A 17,860-nucleotide genomic window follows, 5' to 3' on the forward strand; every position below is an offset into this window, starting at 1 on the left:
GGCCCAACTTCAATGTATACCCCAAATTAAGAAAAACAGTAAAAGAACTAAAAAAGAGCCACCGTGGCTTAACAACCATGTAAAAGAAGCAGTGAGAGATAAAAAGACTTCCTTTAAAAAGTGGAAGTCAAATCCTAGTGAGGCAAATAGAAAGGAGCACAAACACTGTCAAATTAAGTGCAAGAGTGTAATAAGAAAAGCCAAAGAGGAGTTTGAAGAACGGCTAGCCAAAAACTCTAAAGGTAATAACAAAATGTTTTTTAAGTACATCAGAAGCAGGAAGCCTGCTAAACAACCAGTGGGGCCCCTTGATGATCAAAATACAAAAGGAGCGCTTAAAGACGATAAAGTCATTGTGGAGAAACTAAATGGATTCTTTGCTTCAGTCTTCACGGCTGAGGATGTTAGGGAGATTCCCAAACCTGAGCTGGCTTTTGTAGGTGACAAATCTGAGGAACTGTCACAGATTGAAGTGTCACTAGAGGAGGTTTTGGAATTAATTGATAAACTCAACATTAACAAGTCACCGGGACCAGATGGCATTCACCCAAGAGTTCTGAAAGAACTCAAATGTGAAGTTGCAGAACTATTAACTAAGGTTTGTAACCTGTCCTTTAAATCGGCTTCGGTACCCAATGACTGGAAGTTAGCTAATGTAACGCCAATATTTAAAAAGGGCTCTAGGGGTGATCCCGGCAATTACAGACCAGTAAGTCTAACGTCGGTACCGGGCAAATTAGTTGAAACAATAGTTAAGAATAAAATTGTCAGACACATAGAAAAACATAAACTGTTGAGCAATAGTCAACATGGTTTCTGTAAAGGGAAATCGTGTCTTACTAATCTATTAGAGTTCTTTGAAGGGGTCAACAAACATGTGGACAAGGGGGATCCGGTGGACATAGTGTACTTAGATTTCCAGAAAGCCTTTGACAAGGTCCCTCACCAAAGGCTCTTACATAAATTAAGCTGTCATGGGATAAAAGGGAAGGTCCTTTCATGGACTGAGAACTGTTAAAGGACAGGGAACAAAGAGTAGGAATTAATGGTAAATTCTCAAAATGGAGAGGGGTAACTAGTGGTGTTCCCCAAGGGTCAGTCCTAGGACCAATCCTATTCAATTTATTCATAAATGATCTGGAGAAAGGGGTAAACAGTGAGGTGGCAAAGTTTGCAGATGATACTAAACTACTCAAGATAGTTAAGACCAAAGCAGATTGTGAAGAACTTCAAAAAGATCTCACAAAACTAAGTGATTGGGCAACAAAATGGCAAATGAAATTTAATGTGGATAAATGTAAAGTAATGCACATTGGAAAAAATAACCCCAACTATACATACAACATGATGGGGGCTAATTTAGCTACAACGAGTCAGGAAAAAGATCTTGGAGTCATCGTGGATAGTTCTCTGAAGATGTCCACACAGTGTGCAGAGGCGGTCAAAAAAGCAAACAGGATGTTAGGAATCATTAAAACGGGGATAGAAAATAAGACTGAGAATATATTATTGCCCTTGTATAAATCCATGGTACGCCCACATCTCGAATACTGTGTACAGATGTGGTCTCCTCACCTCAAAAAAGATATTCTAGCACTAGAAAAGGTTCAGAAAAGGGCAACTAAAATGATTAGGGGTTTAGAGAGGGTCCCATATGAGGAAAGATTAAAGAGGCTAGGACTCTTCAGCTTGGAAAAGAGAAGACTAAGGGGGGATATGATAGAGGTATATAAAATCATGAGTGATGTTGAGAAAGTGGATAAGGAAAAGTTATTTACTTATTCCCATAATACAAGAACTAGGGGTCACCAAATGAAATTAATAGGCAGCAGGTTTAAAACAAATAAAAGGAAGTTCTTCTTCACGCAGCGCACAGTCAACTTGTGGAACTTCTTACCTGAGGAGGTTGTGAAGGCTAGGACTATAACAATGTTTAAAAGGGGACTGGATAAATTCATGGTGGCTAAGTCCATAAATGGCTATTAGCCAGGATGGGTAAGAATGGTGTCCCTAGCCTCTGTTCGTCAGAGGATGGAGATGGATGGCAGGAGAGAGATCACTTGATCATTGCCTGTTAGGTTCACTCCCTCTGGGGCACCTGGCATTGGCCACTGTCGGTAGACAGATACTGGGCTAGATGGACCTTTGGTCTGACCCGGTACGGCCTTTCTTATGTTCTTATGTACTCCAGGGGTGAGAGCACAGGGTTATTCTGCTGTGGGGCCCTCTCAGTGAACCAGGGGCCCCCAAAGCACTGGACTATAGGGCCATTCTCTTGCTGTCCCTTTCTGCCCCAGTGATTGAGCCTCTGGGGATTAATGCTGGCCAGTCGCTGGCCAGAGAGAGTGAGACTCTCTGTGGTCCACCCCCTCCTCTAAGCTCAGATTAGTTAGCCCCATAGAATAGGGTGACCGGACAGCAAGTGTAAAAAATCAGGACAGGGGGTGGGGGGTAATAGGTCCCTGTTACAGAGTGTGGGGGAGACCATGCCCTGCACCCCCGGCTTCCTGCGATTCACCGTGACTCTCAGCCAGCCAGTAAAGCAGAAGGTTTATTTAGACGACAGGAACACAGTCCAAACCAGGCCTTGCCGGCACAGACAACAGGACCCCCTTTAGTTAGGTCCATCTGGGGGCCCCAGGGAGGCCTCAGCCCCGTTGGGAAGCCCAAGCCCTGTCGGGGCTCCTCTCCATTTCCCAGCCAGCTCCAAACTGAAACTCCCTCCAGCCTCTCACTCAGCCTCCCCCGGCTCCTCCCCCAGCCTTTGTGCAGTGTCCCGGGCAGAGGTGTCACCTGGCTCCAATCCCCATCCTGGGTTTTCATGTTACATGCTCAGGTATCCTCCCTTCCCCAATGCAGACAGTCCCAGCAAAACTCCCCTGCAACCTTCCCAGGCCAACACTCCCCACTCAGCATTTAAAGAACATTCCCACTTTGTCACATCGCCTATATAAGAAAAAGCCCCCAAAATCAGGACATCTGGTCACCCTACCATAGAACAGCTTCAGCAGGCGAGCCAGAGGGAGCCTCCCCCCATCAGAATATCCCATGGCTCCATCATTAGAGCACCTTGGTGAGCAATGGGAGGTTCCTGTTCAGATCCTGCAGGGGATGGGAATTGAACCTGGGTCACCTACATCCCAGGTGAGCACACTAGCCCCTGGCTACGGGTTATAAAATAAGCAGTGCTACTCCTCCAGCTGGATTTTGAATGGGACCTAATCTGGCAGGTGGCCTCTGAGCCCAGCCCCTGGACTCGGGTGGAGGAATGTCTGTGTTCCCCCCCTTTGCATTGGGGCTTAGGCAGCAGGTGGGCGTCAGGTGCCTAGAGAAGGCAGCAGTTACCCAGATGCAGAAACTTAGGAACTGAGGGAACTTTAACCCTTAAAACTTAGGTGCTGAGAGTTTAGGCACCTCCAGGCATGAGCAGGAGCTTTGTGGATTGCAGAGGGGACTAGAGCTGGGACTTGGGTGCCTAAATCCTGGACTAGGCACTGCCGTCCCTATGTAGATCAGGGCTCAGCCCCTGTGCTGGGCCGTGATGGGACTCTGTGCTCTGCAGCACCATCTACTGAGAGTGCAGGATTGCTGCAGCTGTCCCTGCTGCGGAGCGCGCTGGAAAGGAGCCGTCTCACTGCGTAGCTAGAGCCACAGCCTGCAGCCCTGACCAGGTGGGGCTGGGGCCGACAGAGGCAGTGACCTTCAGCAAGGTGCTTGCAGCAACCTTTCACAGGAAAGAGGGGTCTCTCTCGGGCAGTCCTACCCCAAGTTGGCAGGGGACCAGCTGCCCACGTCTTCCTGGCTCTTGTTCCTGTGGCTCTGGGCTGGAGCGTGGTGGGGTGGAAGCCCAGGGATGGCAGCTCTCAGGGCTACACCCGCGGGTACTGATTACTCCAAAGCCATGATGCGGGCAGGGCTGGAGGGGAGGGTGCTGAGCATGTGCTGCTGTTTGCAGGAGCTGCTGGGGTTGGAGGCCTGGGAGCAGGAGGCCTAGGGGCTGGAGCTGGACTCGGGGGTGCAGGTGAGTGCTGCCCTGAGATACACAACCCCAGTCCCCACCTACCTGGCCCGAGGCAGCAGTGGCTGGCAAGCAAGCTTGCTGCTGGCTGAGTCCCTGGGAGCAAGCACTTCTCCTGGGTATGGGGGCACCAGACAGCGGCTCCCCCTCGCCCCGTGTGCAGAAGCACCCGTAGTGAGTCCTTCACCTTGGTGTGGAGGCATCTGCTTCCTGAGCTACAGCGTCCCCCCATAACCAAAGAGGGTGGCCCATGCCCTCTTCTGCAGTGCTGTTGGATTCTCCAGGGGGAGGGCCCTTTGGTCTCGCAGACTAATGTCTGGAAGCTTCTGCTCCAGCCACTTAGGGATCAAGTCAGGGAAGTTCTCAGACCCATGCTGTCCAGGAGACCAGCCTCGTGGGGCCTTCGAACCCATGTGTCTGGCTCTCAGGTGGGGCAGTACAGGGGCGGTTCTCTGACCAGAGGTGCATGGCCAGTGTGCCAGGTTCATCCCTGTGGCGCCAGGCCAGCCACCTGTGTGACACAATTTCCCGAGGCCAGGGGCTGGGTGGCACCTTATGCATCTCCCTCCAAACCACCAGACTCACCACATCCATTGGGCTCTTGCTTTTCTCTAGGGTTCGGTGTTGGCGCGAAACCTCCCAAGCCAGGTAAGGGACGTCTCCCTGTCTGTGGGTTCTCGGCTGGACAGTGCAGGGCTCCATTTGCTAGGGGCAGGGCTCGGCAGAAGCCAGGCATGGACATGTAGGGGTTTCCCATCTGCTGCTGCCCTTGCTTCTCTTGCATGGGGCTGAGTGGGGGGTCACCACTCAGGACACTGCCTTGACAAACACGACTCCTCTGCAGCTGCCTTTCGCCTCCCAGCCTCAGCCCTGCTCGCTGTATCCTGATGGCGCCCGTGCCAGCACATCACACTGCCCCAGCTCAGACCCCCTCCCACACTCGGTAGTTCCCTGCTTTGCCAGCTGTCCCTGCCTCCTCCCCCAATGCTTTGGGACCACTGCTTTCCATGCCTGGTGTCCAACGCAGGGCTTCACGCCGGCGGGCACCTTGGGAGCAGAGAACTCACCGGGTTCTCGTGTGGGAAAGGAAAGGCTGGGTGGCCTTGGCCTCCTTCATACCCTGGGCTGGCCCCTTGCAGCACTGGCATGAGGTGTGGTGCTGGGGCCCTGGCTGGCACTGTCCCCGCTCCGCAGGGAGCAGAGTGGCAGCCAATGCCTTGATGAGAGGAAGGCCCAGGCCACGGCAGAGCTGGTTCAGGGCCTGGCAGCCCCTGGGCACTGGTTCCAGGCAGCCTCGTCCGCTGCCAGCGAGGCCTGGTGAAGGCATGTCAGGCCTCAGCTAGCCTGAAGTTAAATGCCAACTCCAGGAGACTGAACCAGATCCCATCACTCCCTGGTGCCCAGAACCGCCGGGGGAACTGCTGCATGCAGAGCCCTAGTGCCGGGAGAGGATCCTGGCTCCCCCAGCCTGTCTGTCCATGTCTGTCTGTAAGTCAGCCATCCTGGCGCTAGGGACAGAGCTCAGGAGCTCCAAGTCAGTTGTGCCCATCTCAGGGCAGATGTAAAGCTGCAGTAATGTCAGCCCCATGCCAAATCCAGCGGCTGCCAGGAGGTTGTGCCCTGGAAAGCTGGCAGAGCCTCTCTCCGCCTTGCAGGATTCAGTGCCAGGCCAAACGACCAGCCAGGTGCCTTTGCTCAGGCAAACCCCACCCTGGAGCAGGAGGCATCTGTGGGGCAGAGGGTCCCATTTACAGTGAGAGACATGCAGCCTGCAGGAGGCTCAGCATAGGGCCACCAGGAGCCTGCTCAGGTCCCACAGATGGCAGTGCCCAGCCTGCCTAGCCCAGCCTTTCCCCTGCAATGCCTGCAGTGGGGTCAGCTGGGCAGGGTGCTTCCCAGAAACCTCTCTGGTATGGCTAGACATGGCTTCAGCCCTGTGGGGTGAGAGGCTGTCCCAAGGCTGCGATGGTGCCTGGAGACACCCTCTAGCTGTGGATGGAGTTGCTGAGGAATCATCTGGTTGTTGTAGGATGGACCCACACTTACTTCAAGAGGCATGGCAGTGCACGTGTCATCACCCTGCCGTCCGGTGAGACAGCTGGGCCAGCGCACGTCTCATCATGGGGCCCTCTGCAATGCCAGGCTGGGCCAGTGTGTTTGGTCATCACTGCGCTGGCCCCTGGGCTGGGCCAGCGCATGTGTCATCACTGTGTTGTCCTGTGGGATGGCTGGGCCAGGGTGTGTGTCATCACCAGATCAGGGGCATGCAGCTGGGTCCTAGCTCCTCTGGTTGCTAGGGAGGGGGCAGGAAGGAAGGGGGCTGGGCCCCTGGCATGTTGGGAGGCAGGTGAGAGATACTGCGTCAGGCCCGGGGACTGGGGCTGGAGATCACCCAGCTGCCAGGGGCCCGTCTGAGTGGGGCCAGGAGGCTCCAACCCCTTTGGGGTACTCCCAGGTCAGACTGCCCGTCCAACCTTGGCCCTGCCCAGAGCCTAGGTGAGCAGCAATGCGATTGGCCCCTGGGCCTGTGCGTCTGCGTCTCCGCGGGTGTCCCTGGCAAGGCAGGTCTCCGATTTCAGTGTGTGGAAAGAAAAACAAGGCCTGTGTTTGTGGGTAATGAAACCCAAACGGTATGGAGCTGTGCGGGCCCAGCCTGAGTGCTGGCAGCCGCCTTCAGCCAAGGGCAGTGGAATTTGTGCCTGGAGGGAGCGAGCGGATGATTAGGCACAGATGTTGGAAGGCATCAAAGTCCTGAGCCAGAGCGACTTGCTCCACACTCGTAAACATTTCAGATCCAGTCCCATCGCTGCCTCCTGCGGCATGGGGGGGACGGAGCCCAGGTGGCAGGGATGGGACACAGAGTGATGGAGGAGAGACAGATGGGCACAGCAGGGCGGGGCAGGGAGCCACTCCAGCTGCCCCAGTGTGCAGCTGTTCTCGTTATCCCTGCCCTGCTCCTAGGGCGCTTCGCATCTCATTGCACCAGCTCCTCACCCCAGGGCACACGAGGGGAGGGAAGTGACTCTCCAAAGCTCCTCCCACACCGCAAGCACCACCCGTTGAGGAGCCAAAAGCAAGGATCCAGCCCCTCTCCATTCCTGTGTGCTGCGGCCGCAAGGAACTAGTTACCAGTGCTGCTCCTCCTGAGGCTCCAGGCCAGCAGCGGCTGGAAAGGAAGAGAGGCAGGTGGCCCACACAATGCTCTTGCTCAGGCTCTCTGCAGACTCACGCAGTGTCTGAGCACAGAGACGGTTCAGCGGTGACTAGTTCACAGTCTAAGCGTCTCCACGGGGAAAACATACTTAGCAATGGGCTTTTCAGTGTAGCAGAGAAAGATCCAACATACTCCCCGGGCTGGAAGTTGGAGCTAGACAAATTCAGAATGGAAATCAGGCGTAAATGTTTAACCGTGAGAATAACTAGCCACTGGAACAATTTTACCAAGGGACATGGGGTAGGGTGACCATACATCCCGTTTTGGCCGGGGCAGTCCCTTTTTTAAGCCCTGTCCTGGCCATCCTGACTTTTTTTGTGGAAGTGGCCATTTGTCCCGCTCGCTCTTGCCAACTTGCTCAGGGGTGCAGTGCAAAAGAACATGTGGGGGGCGAGTGGAGATGCCAGCCCCGTGCAGAGAGAGGGAGGGCTTGGTGGGGGGAGGCAGCACTCCAGCATGCAGGGGGGTGGGGCAGCAGGGTTTCAGCGACCAGCAACAGCCTTGCAGGGGAAAGGGTGGGGCTCAGACAAGCAGCTGGGGTTGTCCTGTTTTCCCTTTGGGAAATATGTTCACCCTAGCATGGGGGATTCTCCAGCACTGGGGAAGTGTAGCTCAGGAGTGGGTGTTTTTCCGAAAGCTCTGCCCTAGGAATGATTTAGGGACAGGTCTCCAGCCTGCGTTATGCAGGAGGTCAGTGTGACGAAGTGGGAATGTTCTTGATGTGTTATTTGAATGCTGAGTGGGGAGTATTAACCTGGGAAGGTTTCAGGGGAGTTTTCCTGGGACTGGCTGCATTGGGGAAGGGAGGATACCTGAGCATGTAACATGAGAACTCAGAAGGGGGCTTGGAGGCCAGGTAACACCTCTGCCCAGGAAACTGGACAAAGGACCCAAAGGCTGGGGAAGGAGCTGTGGGAAGGCCAGAAAGGAGACAGCTGAAGGGAGTTTCAGTTTGGAGCTGGCTGGGAAATAAAGAGGGGCGCCCCGACCAACAGGGCTGTGGCCTCCCTGGGGCTCCCAGATGGACCTAACTAAAGGGGGTCCTGTTGTCTGTACCGGCAAGACCTGGTTTGGACTGTGTTCCAGTCGTCTAAATAAACCTTCTGTGTCACTGGCTGGCTGAGAGTCCCGGTGAATCGCAGGAAGCCGGGGGTGCAGGGCCTGGTCTCCCCCACACTCCGTGACAGTCAGACTAGCTGGTCCCTTCTGGCCTGCGGAGTCCCTGCACTGGTTACACTCGGGGTGCATGGTTCTAGTTACCCCGGCAGCCATGCGGGAGAGAGACTCCCTTGTTATCTAAACGAAAGCTGGAATTCTGGGAGCCCGGGGGGCAGCCTCCAAGACAGACTGGAGCTGGCCCCAGTCACTCCCGCTCCCCAGCCTGGGAGGCAGAGAAATCCCAGGGCACAAGGGAGCCTCTAGGCTCCAGCAGTCCCATGGCTCTAGTTCCAAGGGCCAGTGTTCGAGCTGCCTCTCCAAGAGGCAGAACAGGCTGCTGGCCACTGGACCCTCGTGCCAACTGGCTCCAGCTGAGTGTGGCTGAATGGGCTAGAACCATTCACACCCACACAGACATCACCACCTGGGAGTTGTCTTAGTGGAGGATTTCTCTGGCCTTCCCCTGGCATGGGGCTGGGTGAGATTGTAGTGCTCCAGCCTCTCCCAGGTGACACATCCGGCACTTTAAATCCTTTGCCCAGTGTGGCAGCATGGAAACCAGCCAGTGCGTGTGCTGCAGAAGGGGTGCAGAGCTCAGGCTGGGCACCAGTGCCCGCCCCTGCCTTGTGCAGGCAGCCAGCCCCTCTGGGAACTGGGCCGTGGGAGGAGAGTAAAGCCCGCGTCCTTCCCAGGCCTTCCTTCACTGCCTTCGGGGAAAGAGCAAGTCCCAGAGGTGGCAGCTGGAAACAGTGGACCTGAACACTACTATTGTGTCTACTCAGAGCCTGGCTGAAATAACTGGGCCGAGCTTAACTGCCCCCATCTCCTGTGCCTGCCGCCAGCCTTCCCTCCTTACCCAGCAGCCGTCCTCCTGTGCCCCTTCTCACCAATCTTCTCTTTCCAGGCCTCGGGGGACTCGGCACACTTGGCCTGCAGCCAGGTGAGTGCGTTGACTCTTAGGGGCTCTCTGGGGAGGCTGAGCCCTGCCCCGGAGGGGCTGGCATGGGACCCCTCACCCAAGGCACTCCCTTGCGTACAGCGCACACGGCAGATCCTTGTGCGCCTCTCCTGATTCCCGTTTGCCCAAGCCTCAGAGACAGGCGCTGAGATGTGCCAAGGCTGCCAAGGGGGTTGGACAACCTCGCAGTGCGTGGGGGTTGGGGAGCCAGGCTTCCTCACAGCTGTGGGGCCCAGTGAACTGGGGCTGTTCCCAGCCTTGAGAAATGGGGATTCAGCCTCAGCCCCCCCATCAGGGTCAGAGCCCCATTGTGCCAGGCACTCCAGGTCTGGCTCCCACTCCACGGGCATGAGCACATGGGGCAGGGAGCAGGGATGGGGCCCGCCTTTCGCGGAGCCACAGGACAGCTGGATGCTCCACACCATCTCGGGATCTTTTAACTGTCTGCAGCCCAGCTTGGCTGTGGTTGGCCAGCTGGGTCCCTACCAGGGGCTGCATGGAGCAGAGGGTGAGGGTGCCAAGGGATAAGGCAGAGAGCATGGAGGAGAGCGCAGAGATACTTGTGGGGCAGGGGGTCAAGGCTGGCATGGGGAGAAACGTGGTCAGCGACACGGGCCGACAGGTACAGAGGGGCAGAGCTGGGCAGGGGATGCGGTGGGAGTTAAAGAGTCTGGGCAGACATGGAAAAGGGGAGAAAATGATCGTATAATAGCAGGGAGGAACAGTCTGCTCACTCCAGCAGCCCCCCTGCTATCCCAGCCCAGGGCTCCCCCCATAGATCTACTGATACACCTTAATCCTGAGCACAGCCCCCAGCTGTCCCAGTCTGGGGCTCCCCCCACAGCTCTGCCAGTGCCCACCCTCTTCCTGCCCTGCAGTCCCAGCCCTGGGCTCCCCTACACAGTTCAGCTGGTGCTGAGACCTTGTTTTCACTCCAGTCTGCCGGGAGCAGGGACTCACTAGGAAACTCGCAGCCACACCAGCATGAGTCCTCCAAGGAGGCGGTCCCGCTCCCTCCACATGGGCTCAACCCGACGCCCGCTGACAGGTGCCCTGGAGACCCGCTGGGGATGGAGTCGAGCCCTTGATGGCTCTCAGAATACTGCTGCTGTATGACTCCAAGCACACGGCCCTGATTTACAGGGGCGCCCCTCTCTGACCCAGGCAGGAGGGCAGAGACATGGCCAAGTCCCCAGGGTGGGGATGAGGGGAGGCTGCTTGTGTCTCCGCTCTGCAGAGCTGGCAGGGTCCAGTTCGGTCCCTGGAGCAGCCCTGAGGCCGGGTTGCCCTCCCCCTGCCATGAGTCTTGTGGCAGTGGGGGATCCCGCCTCCCACTCTCCCCCCAGCCCCTGAGACAGTGCAGACCCAGGGCACTGGCCTGGAACAGCACAGCTGGCAGTGGGGGGCCCAGGGCAGGGGTGAATCCCCGGGTCACAGCTAACTCTCCTTCTCCCTGGCAGGTGGTGTCGTCCAGCCAGGTTTCTACCCGGGCGGCCTCTACCCGGGCGGCCTCTACCCGGGGGCTGGGCTGGGAGCTTATAAAGCTGCTGCCAAAGCTGGTGAGTGCACATGACTTTCTAGTGCAGGGGGTTATCCAGGGTGCCTGCATGCCCCTGCCCCTCCCTGGTGCCCGCTGCCCCCCTCACCTTGCTCTCTTGCCATGAGCCCTGGGGTTCCTGCCTTCTCTGGGGTAGGGCCTGGTCTCCAGCCAGGCGTGAAGCGGCACATGAGAGGCGCTGGTCTCTTGGGCTAGAGCTGGCCCTGGGGGTGGGGTAGGGAGCTGGGGGCGAAGGGGCAGGAGTGGGCCCAGTGGAGACTGTGCCCGTGGGCCACGTGCTGAGCCGAGTGCACTGGCTGGAGTTAGGAGTCGGTGCATAGGGAGCGCAGAGCTGGGTGTGCCGCGCCTGGCACCAGACAGGCTGGGATCCTGCTGCCCAGGCTCAGGGAGGCCTCTCCCTATCTGATGCAACAGAGGCTGTCACTCCTGCGGCCTGTGGGACAGTGAGGGGAAGCTCACACTGGATGTCACCCATCGGCGGGAGGGCAGCGTGGGGAAGCCCGCAGCAGAGTGCCCACTGAGGCTGACCTTCCCCCGCACCGCTGGAGCTGGGCACGGGGCCCATGGCTGGGCCTGAAATACCCAGGGATCCGGTCTCCTGCTGGGAGCTCGCTGTGCACTGTGGCTCAGAACTTCCTTTTCGTAACCAGGTGCTGGTGTGGGCGGAGTGGGCGGAGTCGGCGGTGTGGGTGGACCCGGCGGTGTTGGGGTCTCCACAGGTAAGGTGTCACCCCTGGGCACAACTCTGAGTGCCCCGTGCCATGCCCTGAGAGGAGCAGCGGCCTGCCATGCTGTCCGCTGGTCCAGTGCTCATGGCCTCTGCTCTCCTGCAGGTGCTGTAGTGCCCCAGACTGGGGTGCAGCCAGGAGTAGGTGCTGGAGGGAAACCTGCCAAGATACCAGGTAGGTGACGGAGAAGGCTGGGAAGGGAGGGACCATGCAGCTGGACAGACAGTCACTGCTCCTCCTTTCTTGGCTGGCAGGTGTTGGCATTCCAGGTGTGTTCCCGGGCGGCGTGCTCCCAGGAACAGGTGAGCAGCAGCCGGGCCCTGGTACTGGGCTCTGCTGATGGAGTTTGTGGCCGAGGGACCCAGCAGTGGCAGTGCCCCCTGTCCATCAGGACAGGGGCTGTTTGGGTTTGGAGCGTGGGGACAGGGGCTGTTTGGGTTTGGGGAATGGGGACAGGGGCTGTTTGGGTTTGGAGCGTGGGGGACAGGGGCTGTTTGGGTTTGGGGCGGGGGAGACAGGGGCTGTTTGGGTTTGGGGCATGGGGGACAGGGGCTGTTTGGGTTTGGGGCATGGGGTGGAGAGGGGCTGTTTGGGTTGGGGGCGTGGGATGGAGAGGGGCTGTTTGGGGAATGGGGGGGACAGGGGCTGTTTGGGTTTGGGGAATGGGGGGGACAGGGGCTGTTTGGGTTTGGAGCGTGGGGACGGCTGTTTGGGTTTGGGGCGTGGGGACAGGGGCTGTTTGGGTTTGGGGCCTGGGGACAGGGGCTGTTTGGGGAATGGGGGCACAGGGGCTGTTTGGGTTTGGGGTGTGGGGGGACAGGGGCTGTTTGGGTTTGGGGAATGGGGGGCACAGGGGCTGTTTGGATTTGGGGCCTGGGGGACAGGGGCTGTTTGGGGAATGGGGGCACAGGGGCTGTTTGGGTTTGGGGCGTGGGGACAGGGGCTGTTTGGGTTTGGGGCCTGGGGGGACAGGGGCTGTTTGGGTTTGGGGCCTGGGGACAGGGGCTGTTTGGGGAATGGGGGCACAGGGGCTGTTTGGGTTTGGAGCGTGGGGGACAGGGGCTGTTTGGATTTGGGGCGTGGGGCGGACAGGGGCTGTTTGGGTTTGGGGCGTGGGGTACAGGGGCTGTTTGGGTTTGGGGCGTGGGGGGGGGACAGGGGCTGTTTGGGTTTAGCTCCTCCCAAATGCAAAGAGGCCACAGGTGGGTTTGAAATCGCTTGCTGGAATTGGTGCCGCTGTTCTGTGTGGAGACGGCCCAGGCTCCCCCAGGCGGCTGCTATGGAGACCAAGCCATGGTGGGGGTAGAGGCAAAGTGCTGGCGTGGGGCAAGCACTGGCAGCAAAGCTTAGAAAATGTCAGGGCGGGGGGTTGTATGGAAAACACGGCAGTGCCCTTGTCTAGTCCAGTGGCTTATATCCCCAGGGATACCCGGTGCAGTTCCCCCCATCCCCGAGCTGGGGGGTGGGGTGGGAAAGATCAGGGCCCTGGAAGCCTCCACCTCTGCCTGGGGCTGTGAACCCCAGAGCGCTCAGTGGCCGCCGTGAAGGGGGTGCAGGAGAGACACGGGGTGAGAGACGGCAGCTGGCGTTGCCACAGGCCTGGCAAAGAGCGGGGTGGAATTCCTGGGGACAGGGCTCCAGGCCCTGGGAATCCCAGCTCTAATGGGGAGGGAGTGTGTGTGAGAAAATGCAGCACCCCCATGCCCTGCACAAGCCTGCAGGTGTGGGAGCAGGGGCCTGCTGGGCCATTTCCACTGTGGGGTGTGCTGGGCTCCTATTGCACATTCACAGGGGAGGAGCCCCTGGGCCTGCCCACCTGCTGGGAGACCTGTGTGCCAATGGATCTAGACTGTTCTCAGTGGTAGAAGATGACAGAACAAGGAGTAATGGTCTCAAGTTGCAGAGGGGGGGGGTCTAGGTTGGATATTAGGAAAAACTTTTTCACTAGTAGGTGGTGAAGAACTGGAATGGGTTACCTAGGGAGGTGGTAGAATCTCCTTCCTTAGAGGTTTTTAAGGCCCGGCTTGACAAAGCCCTGGCTGGGATGATTTAGTTGGGTTTGGTCCTGCTTTGAGCAGGGGGCTGGACTAGATACCTCCTGAGGTCCCTTCCAACCCTGAGATTCTATGATTCTATGATTCTAATGCTGCCCATGAGAGCAACATCGGCTGCAAGCTGCCCCCACGACCACCTCAGGGCATGGCTGCTTGGGCTGTTCAGTGCCTAGCACCAGGAGTCCGACTCCCTCCCCTCCCCAGGGCCACGGGAGACCCTGAACAGTCTCTGGTTACTGCCATCGGGGGTTAGATTCGCACCCTCGAGGAGAAAAACCCCACCTCCCATCCCCGATTCCCTGGAGCCAGCCACTGCCCACCCTCAGCCCCGCAGGGACCAGATGAGAGCTTTTGCCCCCTAAAAGGCCCAGAGTCCCATTCTCCACCCCCTAAGCCAGCCAGTCTCCCTCACCTGGACTGGATCAGAACAAGAGCCTTTGAACCCAGGCCCCATCTCCCAAGCCCCTCCCTGTCCACTGGTTGTAGATGTGGCCCAGGCACCTAGATATGCTCTCTGCTTTAGAATGGCCCAGCTTGGTGTGGCTTGTAAGAAGGCAAGTGGATAGGGGCATATCATGCATCCCAGACACTGAGCGCAGCCCTAGCGTGCAGAGGGGACACATCTCTCTTCCTGCCCCTGTAGGAATTGGTCCATCCATCCCAGGAGCACTGGGGCAGGGAGAGAGAGGAGGAAATGAGAGGGCAGGGGAGGGGAAGGGTGTGACACTTTCCTCAGGGCACTCAGAACCACAAGCCTCTGTGTTACCCCTCTGCCTTAGAGGAGGAGAGCCCTGCTGGAGCTTAGACTGTGTCAGCTCCCTTCCACGCCAGTCCGCCCACCTCCCCAGCAAACTTCTCTAGACTGCCAGCCTTAAATGAGCCTTCCAGGTGACATTAAGGGAACCCCAGGGCCCAAGATCCCCAGAGACATCTCTGCAGAGTCCAGCCCCATCACTGGCCATGCACAGAAATTACCAAGGCAGCTGCCTCCAAAGAGGCTCAGCTGAGATTCTCCACCTGCCTTCAGCACCCAGCACTGAGATGGGTTATACCTATCTAAATAGATGGAGATACACCTATCTCATAGAGCTGGAAGGGACCCTGACAGGTCACCGAGGCCAGCCCCCTGCCTTCACTAGCAGTACTGATTTTGCCCTAGATACCCAAGTGGCCCCCTCAAGGATTGAGCTCATAACCCAGGGCTGAGTAGGCCCATGCTCAAACCACTGAGCTATCCCTGCTAATAAGGGACAGGTGTTTAAATGATACTGAGCAAGAGAAAAAGGGACAGGTCTGGTTACAAACAAAACAAGAATAATTTGCTTTCTAGTGAGCAAATCTTCACTCCAGCAAGCTACAGTCTTTGCCTGAGCAGCTTTCTCACTTACTTCCAGCTACCAGCATCTCCAGCCCCTCAGGCAGGAGGACCCACCATGCACAGAACTTTGTCCCCTAAGTGATGAGTAACCAAGTCCCCTTTCTTCCCTTTTATAATCCAGCAAACCTCAGCAATGTGTTCTTGGGAAGTGTTTCCGCAGATCAGGGATGGGCAAATTTTTGGGCTGAGGTTCCACATCTGGGTGGGGAAATTGTATGCAGGGCTGAGGCAGTGTGCAGGAAGGGGCTCAGGGCAAGGGATTGGGGCAGAGTGTATGAGGGGGCTCAGGAGGGGTGCCAAGTGCAGCAGGGGGCTCAGGGCAGGGAGTTGGGGTGCAAGGTAGGGTGCAGAAGGGGTTTGTGCTCCTGGGTGCCAGTGGCATGCACCAGGGCCAGGGCAGGCTCCCTGTCTGCCTGCCCTGTCCTGCTCCTGGAAATGCTGTGGCCCCTGGAGGAGGAGGAGGGGTGGAGGGCTCCCCGTGCTCTGGTAATAATAATTGGAGATATACCAATCTCCTAGAACTGGAAGGGACCTCAAAAGGTCATAGAGTCCAGCCCCCTGCCTTCACTAGCAGGACCAATTTTTGCCCCAGATCCCTAAGTGGCCCCCTCAAGCATTGAACTCACAACCTTGGGTTTAGCAGGCCAATGCTCAAACCACTGAGCTATCCCTCTGCCCTTGCCTTGCCTCCAGATACCTCCCCTGAAGCTCCCATTGGCTGCTGCTGTGGTTCCCCATTCCCAGCCAATGGGAGCTTCGGGGGACGTACCTGGAGGCAAGGGCCCGGGGGCCGCAGGGACATTGGGCCGGCCATTGCTGAAAGCGGCACGGGGCCCGCAGCACCACGGGGGGCAATCCCGCAGGGTGGATCTGGCCCGCAGGCCGTAGTTTGCTTACCCCTGCCCCAGATGAAGCTTCCTTCCCTTGTGCTTGTACTCCAGGAAGCTGGTGCCCTGCTGTCCTCTCATCCCGCTCATTAATGATCTGGAGGATGGTGTGGACTGCACCCTCAGCAAGTTTGCAGATGACACTTAACTGGGAAGAGTGTTAGATACACTGGAGGGTAGGGATAGGATACAGAGTGACCTAGACACATTAGAGGATTGGGCCAAAAGAAACCTGATGAGGTTCAACAAGGACAAATGCAGAATCCTGCACTTAGGAAGGAAGAATCCCATGCACTGCTACAGACTAGGGACCAAGTGGCTAGGCAGCAGTTCTGCAGAAAAGGACCTAGAGGTTACAGTGGACGAGAAGCTGGATATGAGTCAACAGTGTGCCCTTATTGCCAAGAAGACTAATGACATTTTGGGCTGTATAAGTAGTGGCATTGCCAGCAGATCGAGGGACGTGATCATTCCCCTCTATTCAACATTGGTGAGGCCTCATCTGGAGTACTGTGTCCAGTTTTGGGCACAACACTACAGAAGGATGTGGAAAGAGTCCAGCGGAGGGCAACAAAAATGATTAGGGGGCTGGAGCACATGACTTATGTGAAGAGGCTGAGGGAACTGGGATTGTTTAGTCTGCAGAAGAGAAGAATGAGGGGGGATTTGATAGCTGCTTTCAACTACCTGAAAGGGGGTTCCAAAGAGGATGGATCTAGACTGTTCTCAGTTCTCAGATGACAGAACAAGGAGTAATGGTCTCAAGTTGCAGTGGGAGAGGTTTAGGTTGGACATTAGGAAAAACTTTTTCACTAGGAGGATGGTGAAACATTGGAATGGGTTATCTAGGGAGGTGGTGGAATTTCCTTCCTTAGAGGTTTTAAGGTCAGGCTTGACAAAGCCCTGGCTGGGATGATTTAGTTGGGGTTGGTCCTGCTTTGAGCAGGGGGCTGGACTAGATACCTCCTGAGGTCCCTTCCAACCCTGAGATTCTATGATTCTGTGATTCTCTCTCAATGGGCTTGTCCTGTTACTCAGATGCAAGTGTATCTCCATTGTCTCTGGCATGGCCTTGCTCAGTGACACTGGAGACACAGGCAGACAGGCAAACCAGCATTCCTTTGGCTAGGACAGACGTTACCCACCCTGCTTGGATTGCTTGGTCTAAACAGAGTATAGTACCGTATTTCCAGCACAGCTCCATAATCTTATGCACTAAATATAAGGGCATCATGCAACATCAATGACCAGTGTCACCGGTCCATATGATACCTTGCAAGATCCTTTTTGGATAAATATTATGACAACAGTGTGTTCTGTGTAGTAAGTTTGCCAGCCCCCGAAACAACTGTAGCTACAGACAGTGACCCCTTTGGGCACTGAGGGTCACGTGGATCAGGAGGAGACAGAAGGATGGGAATGGGGAAGGGGAGCAAGACTGCAGGAGATAGGAAGTGACAGGATCTGACCCAGTGAACAGAGCAGCCACTCAGTGGGAGTTGGGACAGAGCAGGGATCGGGGCACAGACAGGTGCCTGGCTCGCAGTCCCACAGCCTGCGTTGGGACAGGGGTGGGTGCATCCTGCAGTCGGCCCCACAATGCGATGCAGGGGGGCTGGTGGGGCTGTCACTGGGGGTGTCCCTGCCCTGCATTCAGTTGGCTCCCTCTGCACTGTGTTGTAGGGGTCCGTTACCCTGGCATAGGCGTCCTGCCTGGTGTGCCCACTGGGACTGGAGTCAAGGCAAAAGCCCCAGGTATGCTGCCCTTCCCCAGGGAGTATCAGGTACCAGTGGGGTGGGGGCTGCCATGGCTTCTGTGTGGGCTGGGGTGGGCGGCCAGGGCTGGCCAAAGATTATAGGAGGCTGAATTCTTCATCATGCCAAGAGTGCACGGGGTGGGAGAGGGC

At 57.0% G+C, this 17,860-nt stretch overlaps 1 protein-coding gene across 8 annotated transcripts in view; it reads left to right on the forward strand.

The window, feature by feature from the left end:
• The window catches only part of ELN (elastin), a 91,112-nt gene that overhangs the window by 17,116 nt on the left and 56,136 nt on the right, over nucleotides 1-17,860 (forward strand). For 5 of the 8 annotated variants that reach the window (XR_005590160.1, XM_039508143.1, XM_039508142.1 and 2 more), the window contains exons 3-10: nucleotides 3,956-4,021; nucleotides 4,634-4,666; nucleotides 9,295-9,330; nucleotides 10,809-10,907; nucleotides 11,557-11,625; nucleotides 11,740-11,808; nucleotides 11,889-11,936; nucleotides 17,637-17,708. Coding sequence is in view for 7 of the 8 variants with exons in the window: in XM_039508143.1 (XP_039364077.1) it covers nucleotides 3,956-4,021; nucleotides 4,634-4,666; nucleotides 9,295-9,330; nucleotides 10,809-10,907; nucleotides 11,557-11,625; nucleotides 11,740-11,808; nucleotides 11,889-11,936; nucleotides 17,637-17,708 (492 nt within the window). In the remaining variant the exon portion in view is untranslated. The remainder of the gene's footprint in view (nucleotides 1-3,955; nucleotides 4,022-4,633; nucleotides 4,667-9,294; nucleotides 9,331-10,808; nucleotides 10,908-11,556; nucleotides 11,626-11,739; nucleotides 11,809-11,888; nucleotides 11,937-17,636; nucleotides 17,709-17,860) is intronic. The other 3 variants (XM_039508145.1, XM_039508144.1, XM_039508146.1) reach the window with 3 other exon arrangements.

Source organism: Mauremys reevesii, linkage group 20, assembly GCF_016161935.1.
Source record: "Mauremys reevesii isolate NIE-2019 linkage group 20, ASM1616193v1, whole genome shotgun sequence".
NCBI lineage: Eukaryota > Metazoa > Chordata > Testudines > Geoemydidae > Mauremys > Mauremys reevesii.